Genomic DNA, 12,672 nt, shown 5'->3' on the forward strand with positions numbered 1-12,672 from the left:
GTGAGTGTCCAACGTATTCCCTTCTTACGGGGTGTTGTCGAACCAATGTTCCTGTTGGGACCGGCGCGTTAGGATGTCATTTATGGATAAATCCAATAATCGGTCTATCCCAGCGTCCAACACGTCGTTCTTTCGGTGAGAAATCACTAGCTATTTTTCGTCCTGCGTGGAATTTTTCCTTTCAGTAAAGAAATGGAATGGAATTTGGAAATTAAATGCTTTTTTTCTCTCTGATAAACTGTTTTTTATTTTGTCATTATTTCTTGTTTCCCTACTCGTGTAAATCACGATCGGCCCGATGACGAAAGCCGAATTACAATGAAAAATACTCTCTATGTTCCCATAAATATTTATGTAGGTATCGTAATGAATTAGTGCGTATCGAACCTATTATTTCTATTTTGACATGACATCCCTCCATGTCTTGTTGAGGAAGGAGCTTACAATGTAGGTGTATGGATTTGCAAAGCCAATTTGCACAGTTTGATGTGTTTATATACAATTTATTATACGTTTTATGCCCTTAAACTAAACAAATATGTTGCGTACTATAATATTTAAAAAAATGGAGGAAGGATAGTGAGTGGACCTGCCTAGCGTCCACCAGCACTGCAATAAATACATTTATCTTATTTTGTCTCTCAATCAGTCAATCAACCAGTGAAATGATCCGACACAATGAAACAATTGGGTTTTTGTTGTTTGAAAGTCAACAGACCTTCTCGTGTGACAGATGTCCCTGTTAAGTCTAAATATACAAGATTTGGTGCGCACAGTGCTAAATGGCACAACGAGGTGTCTGTTACTTGTTTATAATATCGCACAACGAGCTTTCTGAGATGAGTATCTGGTGGCCTAGCCTCGGCTTGTATTCGAATCACACCCGGTTGAACTGGAATTCGTGGTGAACCAAAACTACAAACTCCCCGATCGCTTATCGGATAGATACGAGGAGGTGAAAACGGTGGTGGATATCGTCGCTCAAACCATAGCGTACGAGATATCAGACGATTTGGATTGACCAAGTTGGCCAGGTGGTGAACCGAACGTGGCTGATCTGGCTGTATAGCTTGAGGTTCGGGTGGGAGTGCTAGTTGTTGAACCCCCGGTGGAGGATGTTGTGCTGGTATTTGTTGTGGTGCTGGCTGAGCATCATCACCGTTTTGTTGTGCAGCAGCAGCAGCGGCCGGCGGTTGAGGCCTTACAGGATTCACTAAATAGACTGAAAAATCAAACAAACAAGTACATACTTCCATACTTTTCTAAATCCCTTCCACCGAACTCACCTTGGATGTTAGGTCGAACATTATGATTTCCGCGTGGCAAGTTTACGTTAATTGCGCTATAATCATTGACTACAATATGGAATAAATTTGTGTCATCATTATCCTGCGCGTCTTCACTATTATTGTTCATCGCACGAAGAGTAGGTCGTTGTCTAGAACTAGATCGCTTTGAGGAACTACTTGTGTTGGGATCACGAAGATCTTCTGGACACTCCAGAAGCAACGTTTTCAGTGTTAGCGTTACGTTGAAACACTGAATGTCCGAATCGGATATGGGCGTATCTCGAACGTCTAATTCCTGTTCCAAACAAAATTAAACTCAAACCCAAATACTTATTAGAGGAAAGATGATTACCTCAAGCTTTTTGAATCCAAAACGCGTTGAAATACTTCCATAGGGAACGCACTCTTTCAGTGATTCACATCCGCGCAGACTTAATTTTTTCAAATTCTTTAGTTTTGAAAATAAAACTAAATCGTGAGTATCGAACCAATTGCAGTTATCCATTACTAGTTCCTGCGGTAGAAAGTCGATAACAATAATTTTTCCTCTCATTGAATGGCGGGACTTTGGGTACAAACCTCTAAATCGGCAAAATGTGCATCCATTCCCGTGAAAAAATTATTTACTTGAATTTTACTAGGAAACTGCACGTAGCAATCGTTAAAAACTAGTTTCTTAAGAGTTTCCGGAAAATCCGTTATGACAATCTGTGTGCCAAAGTCGAGAAAAAAGTAGAGCATTAGGCATGAAGCTGAGCCCCTTCGACAGGAAACATTAATATCACAACACTTACATCTTCCAAATTCATGAAACCATTGTGAACTTCAAACGCTTCAATTGACGGACATAGTTCGGCGATTTTTCGGAGCAACGTTTCATTCACGGTGACATCATTCCAAGAATTGTCAGGATATGTTTCGACTAGCCCCCGAATGCTGATTCGTTTTGTCAAATCGTTCATGTGTTCAAGTCTTATGCTAATCTCGCGATATGGAAGACTTTCGCTTGATAGATCTATGTCTTGCCAGAGACGACGATCTGACATAAGATTGTAGAAACGACAACATGTTCTGCAACGAAGGAAAAGGAAGCAAGGAATGAAAAGGTGACCTTGACACTACAAATCATTCCAGACTCCTGAAAGAAAAATGGCATGTGGGAGGGAGAAATCAGGACATATGGGATTGCATCGGTCGTGGAAAAATTACGAGGGAAGGATCTCCAATGGTATAGCCATATGATTCACGCTGATGGAAACCCACTGGCCAAGATTAGTCTGAACATCGGAAACGATGGGAAACGATCAAAAGGCCGCCCGGGAAAAAATGAGATTGACACGGTAGATAGTGATTTGAGAGCCACTTGACTCCATCGAGTTGATCATCACAAACCAACCACCAAAAGCACTGTTAAACATATCTCCACAGTATTCAGGAGGTTGGTAAACTTTCCCCAGCAACACTGACACTTTACATGCGCGAGCCAAGTTATATATGCATGTTTTGATGCATTTTTCAATTTGTGATAACAAGTTGACCCAGCTCCTTCGTTCGCGAGAACCCTACCTGGCAACATTTTCACTTTGGACAACACCCACACCAAGGTCATCAAATATTCTCTTCCCGACAGCCTCTACGATTGAACCTATGTTGCAGGATATGGCTGTCATGAATGTCTCCATGGCCCTGCTCATCTCATTTAATCGCAAACATGAAGAAAAGTAGGATAAAAGTAACAGGGCCGAGCCCACAACAGATCGGTAACTCCTTTCTCCAATGACAACGCAGGCAACTGCAGGTCTCCATACTTTTTTGGAGCTAATAATGTCAGCATCGATTAGAGTAGCAAAGATGGAGCTATTTAATTTCCGCAGAAAACGCCTACAGATATTCAACAATAATTAAAAGATTAGGTTTCCCATTAGCTCTGGCTTCAGATCGTTGCTTCTCAAGGCTATTATAAAGAACTAGTAGTAGAACTAGTAACTCTTCAACGATTTCCCAGTAGAATATTCACTGGGTAAAACTCGACCTACACTAACATCTAACCTTCAAATGGACTTCCACCGTAGCCGATGTTAAGGCTTTTATATTCGCAGAATTCCGCTCCCACTACAACTTGCTAACCGATCTTTGAGATTAACAATTGACCAGCAATCCTGCAGCTTCCATAGGCTTTACAGCTCCAATTTCCAACGATTCCGTCGTTAGCTAGACTAACTTGCCTTCAGAGGACCTGGATGTCAAATGTTATTATACTGGTGCCCTGTGAATTGTGGCCTTAGCATACACTCAAAGTCTTCCCTACTTGCCGTAAGAGGCGACTAAAACGGATAGAAATTTGTGAGCTAGCAACCTGCAAAATTTTGAAACGCCGCAGACCCTTACCTATCGAAAACGAACTATGATTGGTTTCTGGAATGAAATTGAGCGGGAATTCCAACGATATAAGCTGGAAATTTTGGACCTAAGCAAAGTAAAAGTGGGACTCTGGAGAGTACTCTTCCGCCTCTTGCGGTAATATGCTTTCGTACTCTGGAAAGCCAATTGGTAGCAGAAACCAATCTGGAGCTGTTTTGTTTCTGGCAACTATCGCAAGGCGTGCTCCCTTGACCTGGTAGCCAATTTCTGACTGCAAAGATTCCGGTCCAGGTTAAGGAGCATCGGACATGCGATGGGGAAGCACAATATTGTTGACCGTAACAATAATGGTGGAAGGCTTGCGATTTCTGCAGTGCAGTGCCTTGTCATTGGTGGCACATTGTTCAAGCACAAAACCTGCCATAAGGCTAGTTGTATCTGATCAACACCGTACGAGTAATCAGATCGACCACTTTGCGAACAGCAGTAGATTAGGAGTCATATGCTGAATATACGTAACAAGATAGGCACCGACTTCGGCCTCGCAAGGGATCACCATGTGATGGTCCGCCGCTTCTCGCACGATTGGGGAGCTGAGACTTGTATCATCTAGCTGCCACTCGACAAGGGGAGCTATTTTGCTGGTCAGGCGGCAGATACACTGAGTAACCCGCCTGAGAATATCAATCAACATTGGACTGCCTTCAAAAATGATCTTTTCTCGGGTACTTTGGAGGTCGCGCCACTTCGGGACGTGATGGAATCGTAGAAGCGGATTGATGAACGGGAGGGATTGAAGGCTCTATTGACCGTTGCGGGTGATGACGGGCATGACGCGCTCGAACTCCGATATCGAGTGCAATCCCGTAAAGTTCAGCGTAGTGTTTGCGCCACGACAAAAGGGAATTTGCTAATGCGATGGTCCGATTATCAGCTACAGAACGCAATTACTTCAGGAGAGTACACCGCATCACGAAAGAACTTGCATGTAGTCGCAAATCTTTCGATGGTCTTGTGAAGGACCTCAACGATCCACGATGATGAACAACTGAAGAGATGGAAAGAACATTTCACTAGGGCATTATCATGAGCAATATAATATTCTTTCTATTGATCATGGTCGACCCCTTTTCATGGAGTGTTGGGCTGAAACCATCCAACTGCTGACAGTACCTCTGTCAACTTAGCTTTTCGCTTTGTAGTGTAGTCAGCGTAGTTCCAAACAATGCTCGTATCATGTTGTCCTCAGTGAAAACGCACATTTGCAAACGTTTAAGAAAATATTGTGACGAAGATAACTTTGGAAAAATATGTGCAACGCAAATTTAGATCGTAGTAATAGTAATAAGCCAGGGCACGAAAATTGTATAACAGTAGGGAGAGCATTGGATTACAATGCTTGGTAACAGATGATTCGAATGTCAGTAAAGAGATCCTGTCAAAATAGCAAAATGGTTTTCTGGCAAAGTATTTCTATTCCAGAAAGGGTATAAAGGCGCCTAAGATGTACCCTCGGAGTTAGTAAGGTTTCTGAAGTAGAGCAAAATGCATGTTATCTTCTCCGCATGCTCCGCAGGACTCTTAATTCGTTCGGATTCGCACTTTTAAGGAGAACAATATGGAGAAATCATCGCACCATAATTAAGCATCAATTTCGCCCATCAAATACGTAGGCTGAGCGGTGTAATGGTACAGTTTCACCTTGTCTTAAGGCGTTTGGAAACAAATGACGTCGGCCAACCAGGGCAAAGTATTGCTTGATATATTTGCAATCAAACCCCCAAACAATAATTTTTCATTGTTGGTTCAAAATCTTTGTCGTGTTGTGTCGTTGCCAGTGTAGCGTCAAACAATTCTCGTATCATGCTGTCCCTAGTGGCATCTTCGATTATTGATCGTATTGTCAAAAGAGATATCCAACATACAACGTTCAGCACCCTACATCCTCCCCTGTTTTGTTAGAATCTTACAGCAAAATCGATATCGGGCAAACCACACAAATGAGACTGATTTCGTGTAAGTTTGTTTTGTTTCGCGAGGGCATGACAAGCTAACGATGCAATGCTAACAACAACGGTCCGGCTTTCGAAGGCTCCCGATGTGAATGAAATGACAGGTTTTTGCCTATAATGCCAGCGGTTATGATGTTATCAGTGTCCAGTGAAGTTGCTCGTATGAGATCCTCCCGCAGAGAGGTTCGGCATCTTGGAGAGGAGTCATCACAAGACTGAATAAAAGCTTTTTTTATATACATAAGCAATCGAAAAGGACATGCTGATGCAGACCTAAGCCTTGGCCGGTCAACATGATGAGAAGACCATTCAAAACGACAGGAAAAAAACGGGGGCCGAGGCTAAAGTCTCATTTCAGCTCCTCTTAAAAACCACAGTTGGTGCCTCCGCAATGGACTCACAGTGAACACTGGAAAACTAGACTAGTTATGTTCACTAGGAATGTCAGGTGGGGCAGCTATACGATACCCACCTTTGCAAGGGCGGAAATCCAGCTGGCACAAACAGTCAAGTACATTTCGACTTCAAGTTAACGTGGAAGCACCATATCCAGGAACAATATCAGAAATCCTGCAGATTGCTCTGGTGCTGTAGGAATGCGATAGGTAAGACCTGGGGACTTTCACCTAAACGGATATACTGGATGTATACATCCATAATAAAGCCCATTTTGATGTATGCATGCATCGTCTGGTGGCCGAGGCTAAACTTTGCTAACAGAAGGAAGCTGCTAACGCAGATTCAGAGATTTGGTTGCCTAAGTATTACTGGAGCAATGAGTACTACACCGACTGCGGCACTTGAAGCTATCCTAAATTTACTCCCCATTCACCTGGAGGTGAAACGGAAAGCAGCCAATGACACGTATAGGGTCGATATCATTGGAGCGTGGAAAGGCGGTCAATCACACGATCATGCGTCTATCTGGAAACTCCTTGACAAACATCCGGTAGCTCTGATGCCCGCCGATCATATGGTTTCCGGATTCATCTTTGAAAAGACATACACTGTCGTAATCACCGAAAGAGAAGGATGGTCGACATGGCAATGAATCTTTTCAGATTACAGACTTAATACTGTGCACCGATGGGGTATTCTCGGGGAATCCGATTATAGAACTCGAAAAAATGGCGACCATATTTCAGGCGGATATATGCCATTTCATTGGCAGCAGAAGAACGTCTGCGACAAAAATGGAGTGGTCGCACCATTCGAATTTGTTCCGACAGTCGGGCGGCATTATTAGAACTAAACAGCAACGACATATCAAGCCAGTTGGTGTGGAATTGTCATCAGGTGCTGCTGAAACTTGGCCGACTGAACGAAACATTCCTGATGTGGGTGCCGGGGTAATGAGGAGGTTGACAGACTAGCTCGTCGAAGGTCTGGATCCACAATGGTGGGGCCAGAACCAGTGTAGAAACTTGAAGTCTTGCCGGCAGGCGAAAATCTTTGTGAAAAAGCATGGAGTCACTAGAGCGGCATTTTTGTTGTCCCTTAAGAAGTGGGACATGAAAACCCTAGTAGGGCTTTTAACGGGACACTGCTCCTTAAACTATCATATGGAAAAGATTGGGGTAGTGGTTTCGGCTATGTGCAGCCAATGTGAGAAGGAGGAGCCTCTTCAGATCTCAGACGAGGACACCTTGGCAAAGTTTTCTTCAATGAAGAATCTGCACACTCTCTGCCTCTGGAGTAGGTTCTCAGATTCGCTAAAGCCTGCGAACGCCGTAGGCGGGAAGCTATTGAATAGGCGATTTACGAGGATAGTACAATGGGCACAACAATGGCCTGAGTGCTCGAAGCTGCGGCTCCCCCCAGTAAACTTGTGTTTGATTGTAGGAGATTGAATTGGCTATCTTGACAGAACAGAAATAAAACTTAAGCACTCACCTTCTGTTAGCAGGAACAGATCCACAGCCAAACAAGAACAAAATAAGAAACACGGTTTCCTACACCCACGCGGATAGGCAAAAAGAGATTTAACTTAAACTAAACAACGCTGTCGATATGCAGCTCAATCTGAAGAAAACAAAAGAATTCCGACAACTGACGCTAATAGCAGGGCATTGCCACTGTAACGATGGCAGCCATCTGCCGAGAACTTGGCGATTTAGTTACTTCCGATTGGCGTCATAAATTTGCTTCACGATTGCGCGCAATCTGGATGCAGTGAAGCTCCATAATTAGCGTCCTTTACAATTGAATCGATCAGAAACGTCTTAAATCCAAGCTTTACGGCTGGACAGCTATCGCCTCGGGCTAATGATAACGAAAATGATGCGCTGGATCAATGGCGTAAGACGCCATAATCACCATCATCGAGAAATTGCAAGAGAAGTGCCTTCGAAGGTCCGATTGGTAGCCCACGCTAACAACCGACAGAAGTGGCGGACCCTATTGGTGAGAAGAGACAAAGCGGCTCCGCTACTGAACGATGCAAAGGCTAGAGGCAACGGGGATTATTCGTCATGGACCTGAACTTATGTAACGCTGCCCAACTTCACATGCTTTTTTGGGCCAGGGTTTGTGATAGTTTGACGGCCCAATCTTCCTATGGCTACAGTTAACCTAAGAGTTTTTTTTTGGTATTTGCTGGCGTCCAAAGTTGATGTGAAATTGAGCTCAGCATGGTTATCGATAGGCGACCTAGATTTCGATTCCACTGAAAGCAGTTGCTGGGCAGAAGCAACTACTGCGGGTGAATTTTAGGGAAAGGTTCGGCAAGAAATGCCAGGACTAAGGGAGACATACGGGGGCAAAGGAAGAGGAGGAAAGGGTATTTTGCGAATTGGTTGTTGTTCCTTTGCTATCTACACGCGAATTATAAGACGGCGTAAGTTGAATGCATTGTTCCTTTTGGAAGAGATCCCAATTGGGGAAGGTTATCGCGATTATATAATGTCCATGGTATGCGCTGGGATGATGTTGGCTTTAACACGACTGAACCTAGGAAGATAATCCAAAATTCCAAGAAATTTGCCATCGACAAGCTCACCTCCACCCCTTCATAAGACGACGAGCCTGCAAAGGGAAACAAACGAGAAGCTTCTACCCCAAAACTCACCTCCCAACAGCCTGCAATGAATTGCTATCCAAATTCTTGAAGATCTCCAGCAAAATTTCATCGCAGCACGTCTGCATCATGCACGATTTCGCGTCCTCGATGAGTACCTTCACCGCGGGCTGTTCGTCGTCGTCGTCTTGATCTTGCGTCTCCGTGCATCGTCGCTTCCGGCTCAGAAAGCTCGGCCCCGGATCGAAGGTGGACTCCTCCATGTTCGCTGTCTGATGGTCCGTCCTGGCCAACTGGTGGACACTTTCACTTTCTCTCCCGAACCGGTCGACGCAACAAAAACTGCGTTAAAAAACCCCCAAAACGTTTCGCAATCGCGGTTGATTATTATGGAACACTCAGTACAGCAAGAAAACACTCGACTTCACACGGAACAAGAGAGGAATTTTGGGCAAAGCAAAACGATACGAATTACCCGTCCAGGCGTAACTGACGGGAGTTAATTTGGTGGGAATGGATTGCTCGTGGGTATTGTCAATGAAATTTCTATTTGTTTTAGTTTTGTTTATGTAAAAAAGCAAATGAAATGAATTTGTTTATTTTCTATGAATTTTGACATCTGCGGATCCGAAAAATTTTCTTAGACGAGACAAGTTTGGCTAGTGCAGGGCGCGGACTGGATTATCGACACTCAGGTGACTTGTGAAGTGACGCAGGTTGACAGCTCTAGAATCCGTCATGCAATCGTTGTCGGCAATGAGTGTGAAGAAGAAGAAGGAATTTGGAGTAGAATATTTGAATTTAATTCATAGAAATTGTTAATGAGGAGCTTTCGTTGCAATTTGTAGGGGAAATATGATTCCAAGAATTTTTCTTATGATGAGCAGGAGAATTAGGCAGTACGCTGTCTAATTGGGTCCTCCGTGAAAGCAATTACGAATAGTAGCTGTAAATTCAAAACATAAAAAACGGCAACTCTGCAACTACTAAACATCTTAACTGTTTTCCATCTTGTCAAACTTGACGTCCGCCGCCACTAGGCTCGTGTTATCATCCTTTTTCTGTTTTTCTGTTCATTTTGTAATAAAACAAATTCCCCAATCATGTCCTTCAATAAAAACTGGAACATCGACTCGTATCGTACAGAATACGAAAGCGAAGAGCACTGGCAACTGCGGCGTCGCTTCATGGAAGTTCACAAAAACAAATTCCCCGAGGACGAGCTTGTTTGCCTGGCCCAGGTTTTCACCAATGTCGAATTCATGGGCTGTAAATATCCCGACGAGACAATGCGACTGGTCGGCGAACTATCACAGGATGTGGCCAAGGAGTTCCGCGAGGGGCGCGCCAAAAAGATAAAGCGAACATTCGTGAAGGCGTCGGACGCGGCGGAGGCGCGCGCCAAAGGTAGGCGCAACAATAACTGTAAGTGTTGGCATCATGCTGCAAACTTGACTAATTCCACTAATTCTGTTGCTGCTTGCAGGAAGTGGAAAGTCCCGCACATTTTCACACGCAGATCGGGAAGGGGGGCCGCCGCGGAAGCAGCTGGGGGTGAGCCTGTTGTCAGGCCTTCCCTTTGGTAACTTCATACTCATGATCTGTCCTGGGTACCGGGAATCGATCGCCGTTTCCGGGAGACGTTGTGGAGTGAAGGTCGAAGAGAAGGAAACGATGACTTACGCAGAGAAGTATGGTTTGGGCCCGAATTAAGGTTCACCGAATAAATCACGCACAATTGCAGGAGAGTCGAGCTTTTCGTCAATGGAAAGTTGGCCGGGTGTGGCTGCGGAGCCAGCATAAAAATTGCAAAACAGAACGCATTCGAAACTGCAATGGCAAAGCTCCAGGAGGATTGCTTCACAATAAAGGTAGGTCAACGGCACGACCCTTGCTCGTTTTCTGAGAATTTCAATTTCCGTTGCAGCCAAAGCCCAACCCGGATCGAATCGACATCACAAAGAACAACGAGACCATTCTCTGCAACCTCAAATCATCCGACGTGGAGACGACAGTCGACCCAAACAATATTGGGTACAAAATAATGAGAAAATTGGGCTGGACAGGCGGTGGTTTGGGCTCGGCACAGTCGGGCCAGAAAAATCCTGTCGAGTAAGTTTGGTGATTCTTGAGTGTTTGCCAGGAGAAAAAAGACAATGTTTCCTTGTAATTTTCAGTTATTTGATCAAGAACAATCGCCGCGGACTCGGCAACGAGAGCGGTGACATCAACAAGTCTTACTTCAAGACGATGCTGCAAAATTATGTGCGCAGCGATGATATCCGCGATTTGTTCTTCGATTCGAACTTCACAAAGGACGAGCGAGCCGAACTGCATGGGTGAGTATCGACTGGGAGAACGGTTGGGGGTCAGTGTGGGTAGAGAAGCGTCGTTCTCGCGGGGTTAAGACAGGAATTGTGTCTACAATTTCGTCAACAAAATGAGACTTGCCGACCAAAACAATACCCTGCGGATGTTCGCTTTATTGTTTCCGCCAAACTGCAGTGGACCCAACCCCCCAAACTTCCAAAACGACCTCATTTCACCCACTTCATCCCCATTTCTTTATTCTTTCCTCCAGCCTCGCCGGTACCATTGGCCTGAAATCAGTCAGTTCCGGCAAAGAACCCAACCGACATCTTGTCATCAGCAAAAAAGACATCAGTTTCCTGCAAATTCTACAAGAGATTCTGTTCAACAGGAACCCAATGTACATCAACAAATACGAAGTGACGGCTCCTGTGTCGAAAAGAAATGAATTTCCCGATCATCTGGCGTTCACGGCACCCGCAACCTAGGATGCGGCGCGTATGCATTTTATTTTGGAACATTCTCATCTCATCTGCGTGTGAAATAGGCTAAGGACGATAAGTAAATTATATGAAACGGAAAAATTCGCATTTCAATTGAGTTTGCGTTGACTTTTTTTCTGTTGGATGAATTTCAGAAGTTTTACGATTGGCGGATGTCCAGGAAAGCAGCTTCGCCATGCTAATGTGCGTATAGCTCCTCTTGTTACTGTTTCCTACTCGCGCTGCTGCAAAGAAACCTCTTCAGGTTACTACAAGGCAATCTCTTCCTGAGATTAATGCAAGGACCTTTTTGCATTACTTCAGGTCAATTTCTTTGCGTGACTGTCAGGTAACTCCCGGGCTAATTGCGAGACAACCTTCCTTCCTTAAAATGAAAGGTTGAAAAAGAACGAAAAAGTTGACTGACAGTTTCGTAAAATCCGTCATAAGTTCAGACGTAAACCAGGTCAAAGTAAATTTTTTGCTGAGGATGCTGGGAGTCCTGAGTCCGCATCTACTTGGTGACGGACGGGACCACTTGGAAAGAAACTTACTTCCTCTTTTGTAGTCCATGGACTCCTCTTTTTTGGGTTAACCGCCCACCCGTAACTACGGAGCAGCCTCCTTTGTCACTGCATGCCATGTGGGGAGAGAAATCCGGAAAGGAAAACCAAGAGGTCGTTCAACCAGGAACTGGGCGACTAGATGTTTATAGTGACAGCGGCTGAACTTTATGAAAGAACTTTTTCGATGCGGTCAGGGTCATCGTCGGTCAGCTCCTTATTCACAATTATGAGCAACTGAAGAGTTGGTACTTCACTACAGCATAACATTCGGTTGAGTGTCAGCTCTCCTGTGGTCTAGGCCACGGATAATAAGGGACAATATTTTGTCGGGACTTATTGGATAACTTTTCAGTGATATACTCGAAAAGATTCGAGGCTTTCCGTCACGACTATTGGTGGGAGTTTTTGGGACCTTTTAGGCTTAAGTACATTTGGGGCGAGATTGGGTTTACCAGCTAAAGTATTGATTAACTTGTAGATGTGGTGGCTCGGGGTGCGAGTACTCTCGTACGCATTGTCCTCAGGCGGCTTTTTGCGGAATCGGAACGAATTGTCATTGACTGAGTATGGGCAACAGCGCTTCAGGGGTTTCCAATGGTGGAAACTCTTCAGACCACAATTTACTGTTTCGCTGAT

General features: G+C 44.5%; 2 protein-coding genes across 2 annotated transcripts; one reads left to right on the forward strand and one right to left on the reverse strand.

Annotated features, from left to right (window-relative positions):
* Positions 1-230: 230 nt before the first annotated feature.
* Positions 231-9,368, reverse strand: LOC119658893. The gene is made up of 6 exons (XM_038066696.1): positions 8,730-9,368; positions 2,084-2,360; positions 1,869-1,997; positions 1,642-1,803; positions 1,287-1,584; positions 231-1,222 (listed from the first exon to the last, which is right to left on the reverse strand). The coding sequence occupies exons 1-6, from the start codon at positions 8,939-8,941 to the stop codon at positions 654-656; spliced, it is 1,647 nt and encodes a 548-aa protein (XP_037922624.1). The 5' UTR covers positions 8,942-9,368; the 3' UTR covers positions 231-653.
* Positions 9,369-9,671: 303 nt separating this feature from the next.
* Positions 9,672-11,588, forward strand: LOC119658894. The gene is made up of 6 exons (XM_038066697.1): positions 9,672-10,085; positions 10,165-10,369; positions 10,423-10,549; positions 10,606-10,790; positions 10,856-11,017; positions 11,260-11,588. The coding sequence occupies exons 1-6, from the start codon at positions 9,782-9,784 to the stop codon at positions 11,474-11,476; spliced, it is 1,200 nt and encodes a 399-aa protein (XP_037922625.1). The 5' UTR covers positions 9,672-9,781; the 3' UTR covers positions 11,477-11,588.
* The last annotated feature ends 1,084 nt before the right edge of the window (positions 11,589-12,672 follow it).

The sequence above is a fragment of the Hermetia illucens genome, chromosome 6 (assembly GCF_905115235.1).
Source record: "Hermetia illucens chromosome 6, iHerIll2.2.curated.20191125, whole genome shotgun sequence".
Taxonomy (NCBI): Eukaryota; Metazoa; Arthropoda; class Insecta; order Diptera; family Stratiomyidae; genus Hermetia; species Hermetia illucens.

Coding starts and splice junctions, on each gene's coding strand:
- LOC119658894 (XM_038066697.1), top strand. CDS start 9,782: ATGTCCTTCAATAAAAACTGGAACATCGACTCGTATCGTACAGAATAC. Junction 10,791..10,855: donor GGCCAGAAAAATCCTGTCGA/GTAAGTTTGGTG, acceptor TGTAATTTTCAG/TTATTTGATCAAGAACAATC. Junction 11,018..11,259: donor GAGCGAGCCGAACTGCATGG/GTGAGTATCGAC, acceptor TCTTTCCTCCAG/CCTCGCCGGTACCATTGGCC.
- LOC119658893 (XM_038066696.1), bottom strand. CDS start 8,941: ATGGAGGAGTCCACCTTCGATCCGGGGCCGAGCTTTCTGAGCCGGAAG. Junction 2,361..8,729: donor TCATTGCAGGCTGTTGGGAG/GTGAGTTTTGGG, acceptor CCTTCGTTGCAG/AACATGTTGTCGTTTCTACA. Junction 1,998..2,083: donor GTTTCATGAATTTGGAAGAT/GTAAGTGTTGTG, acceptor TTTGGCACACAG/ATTGTCATAACGGATTTTCC.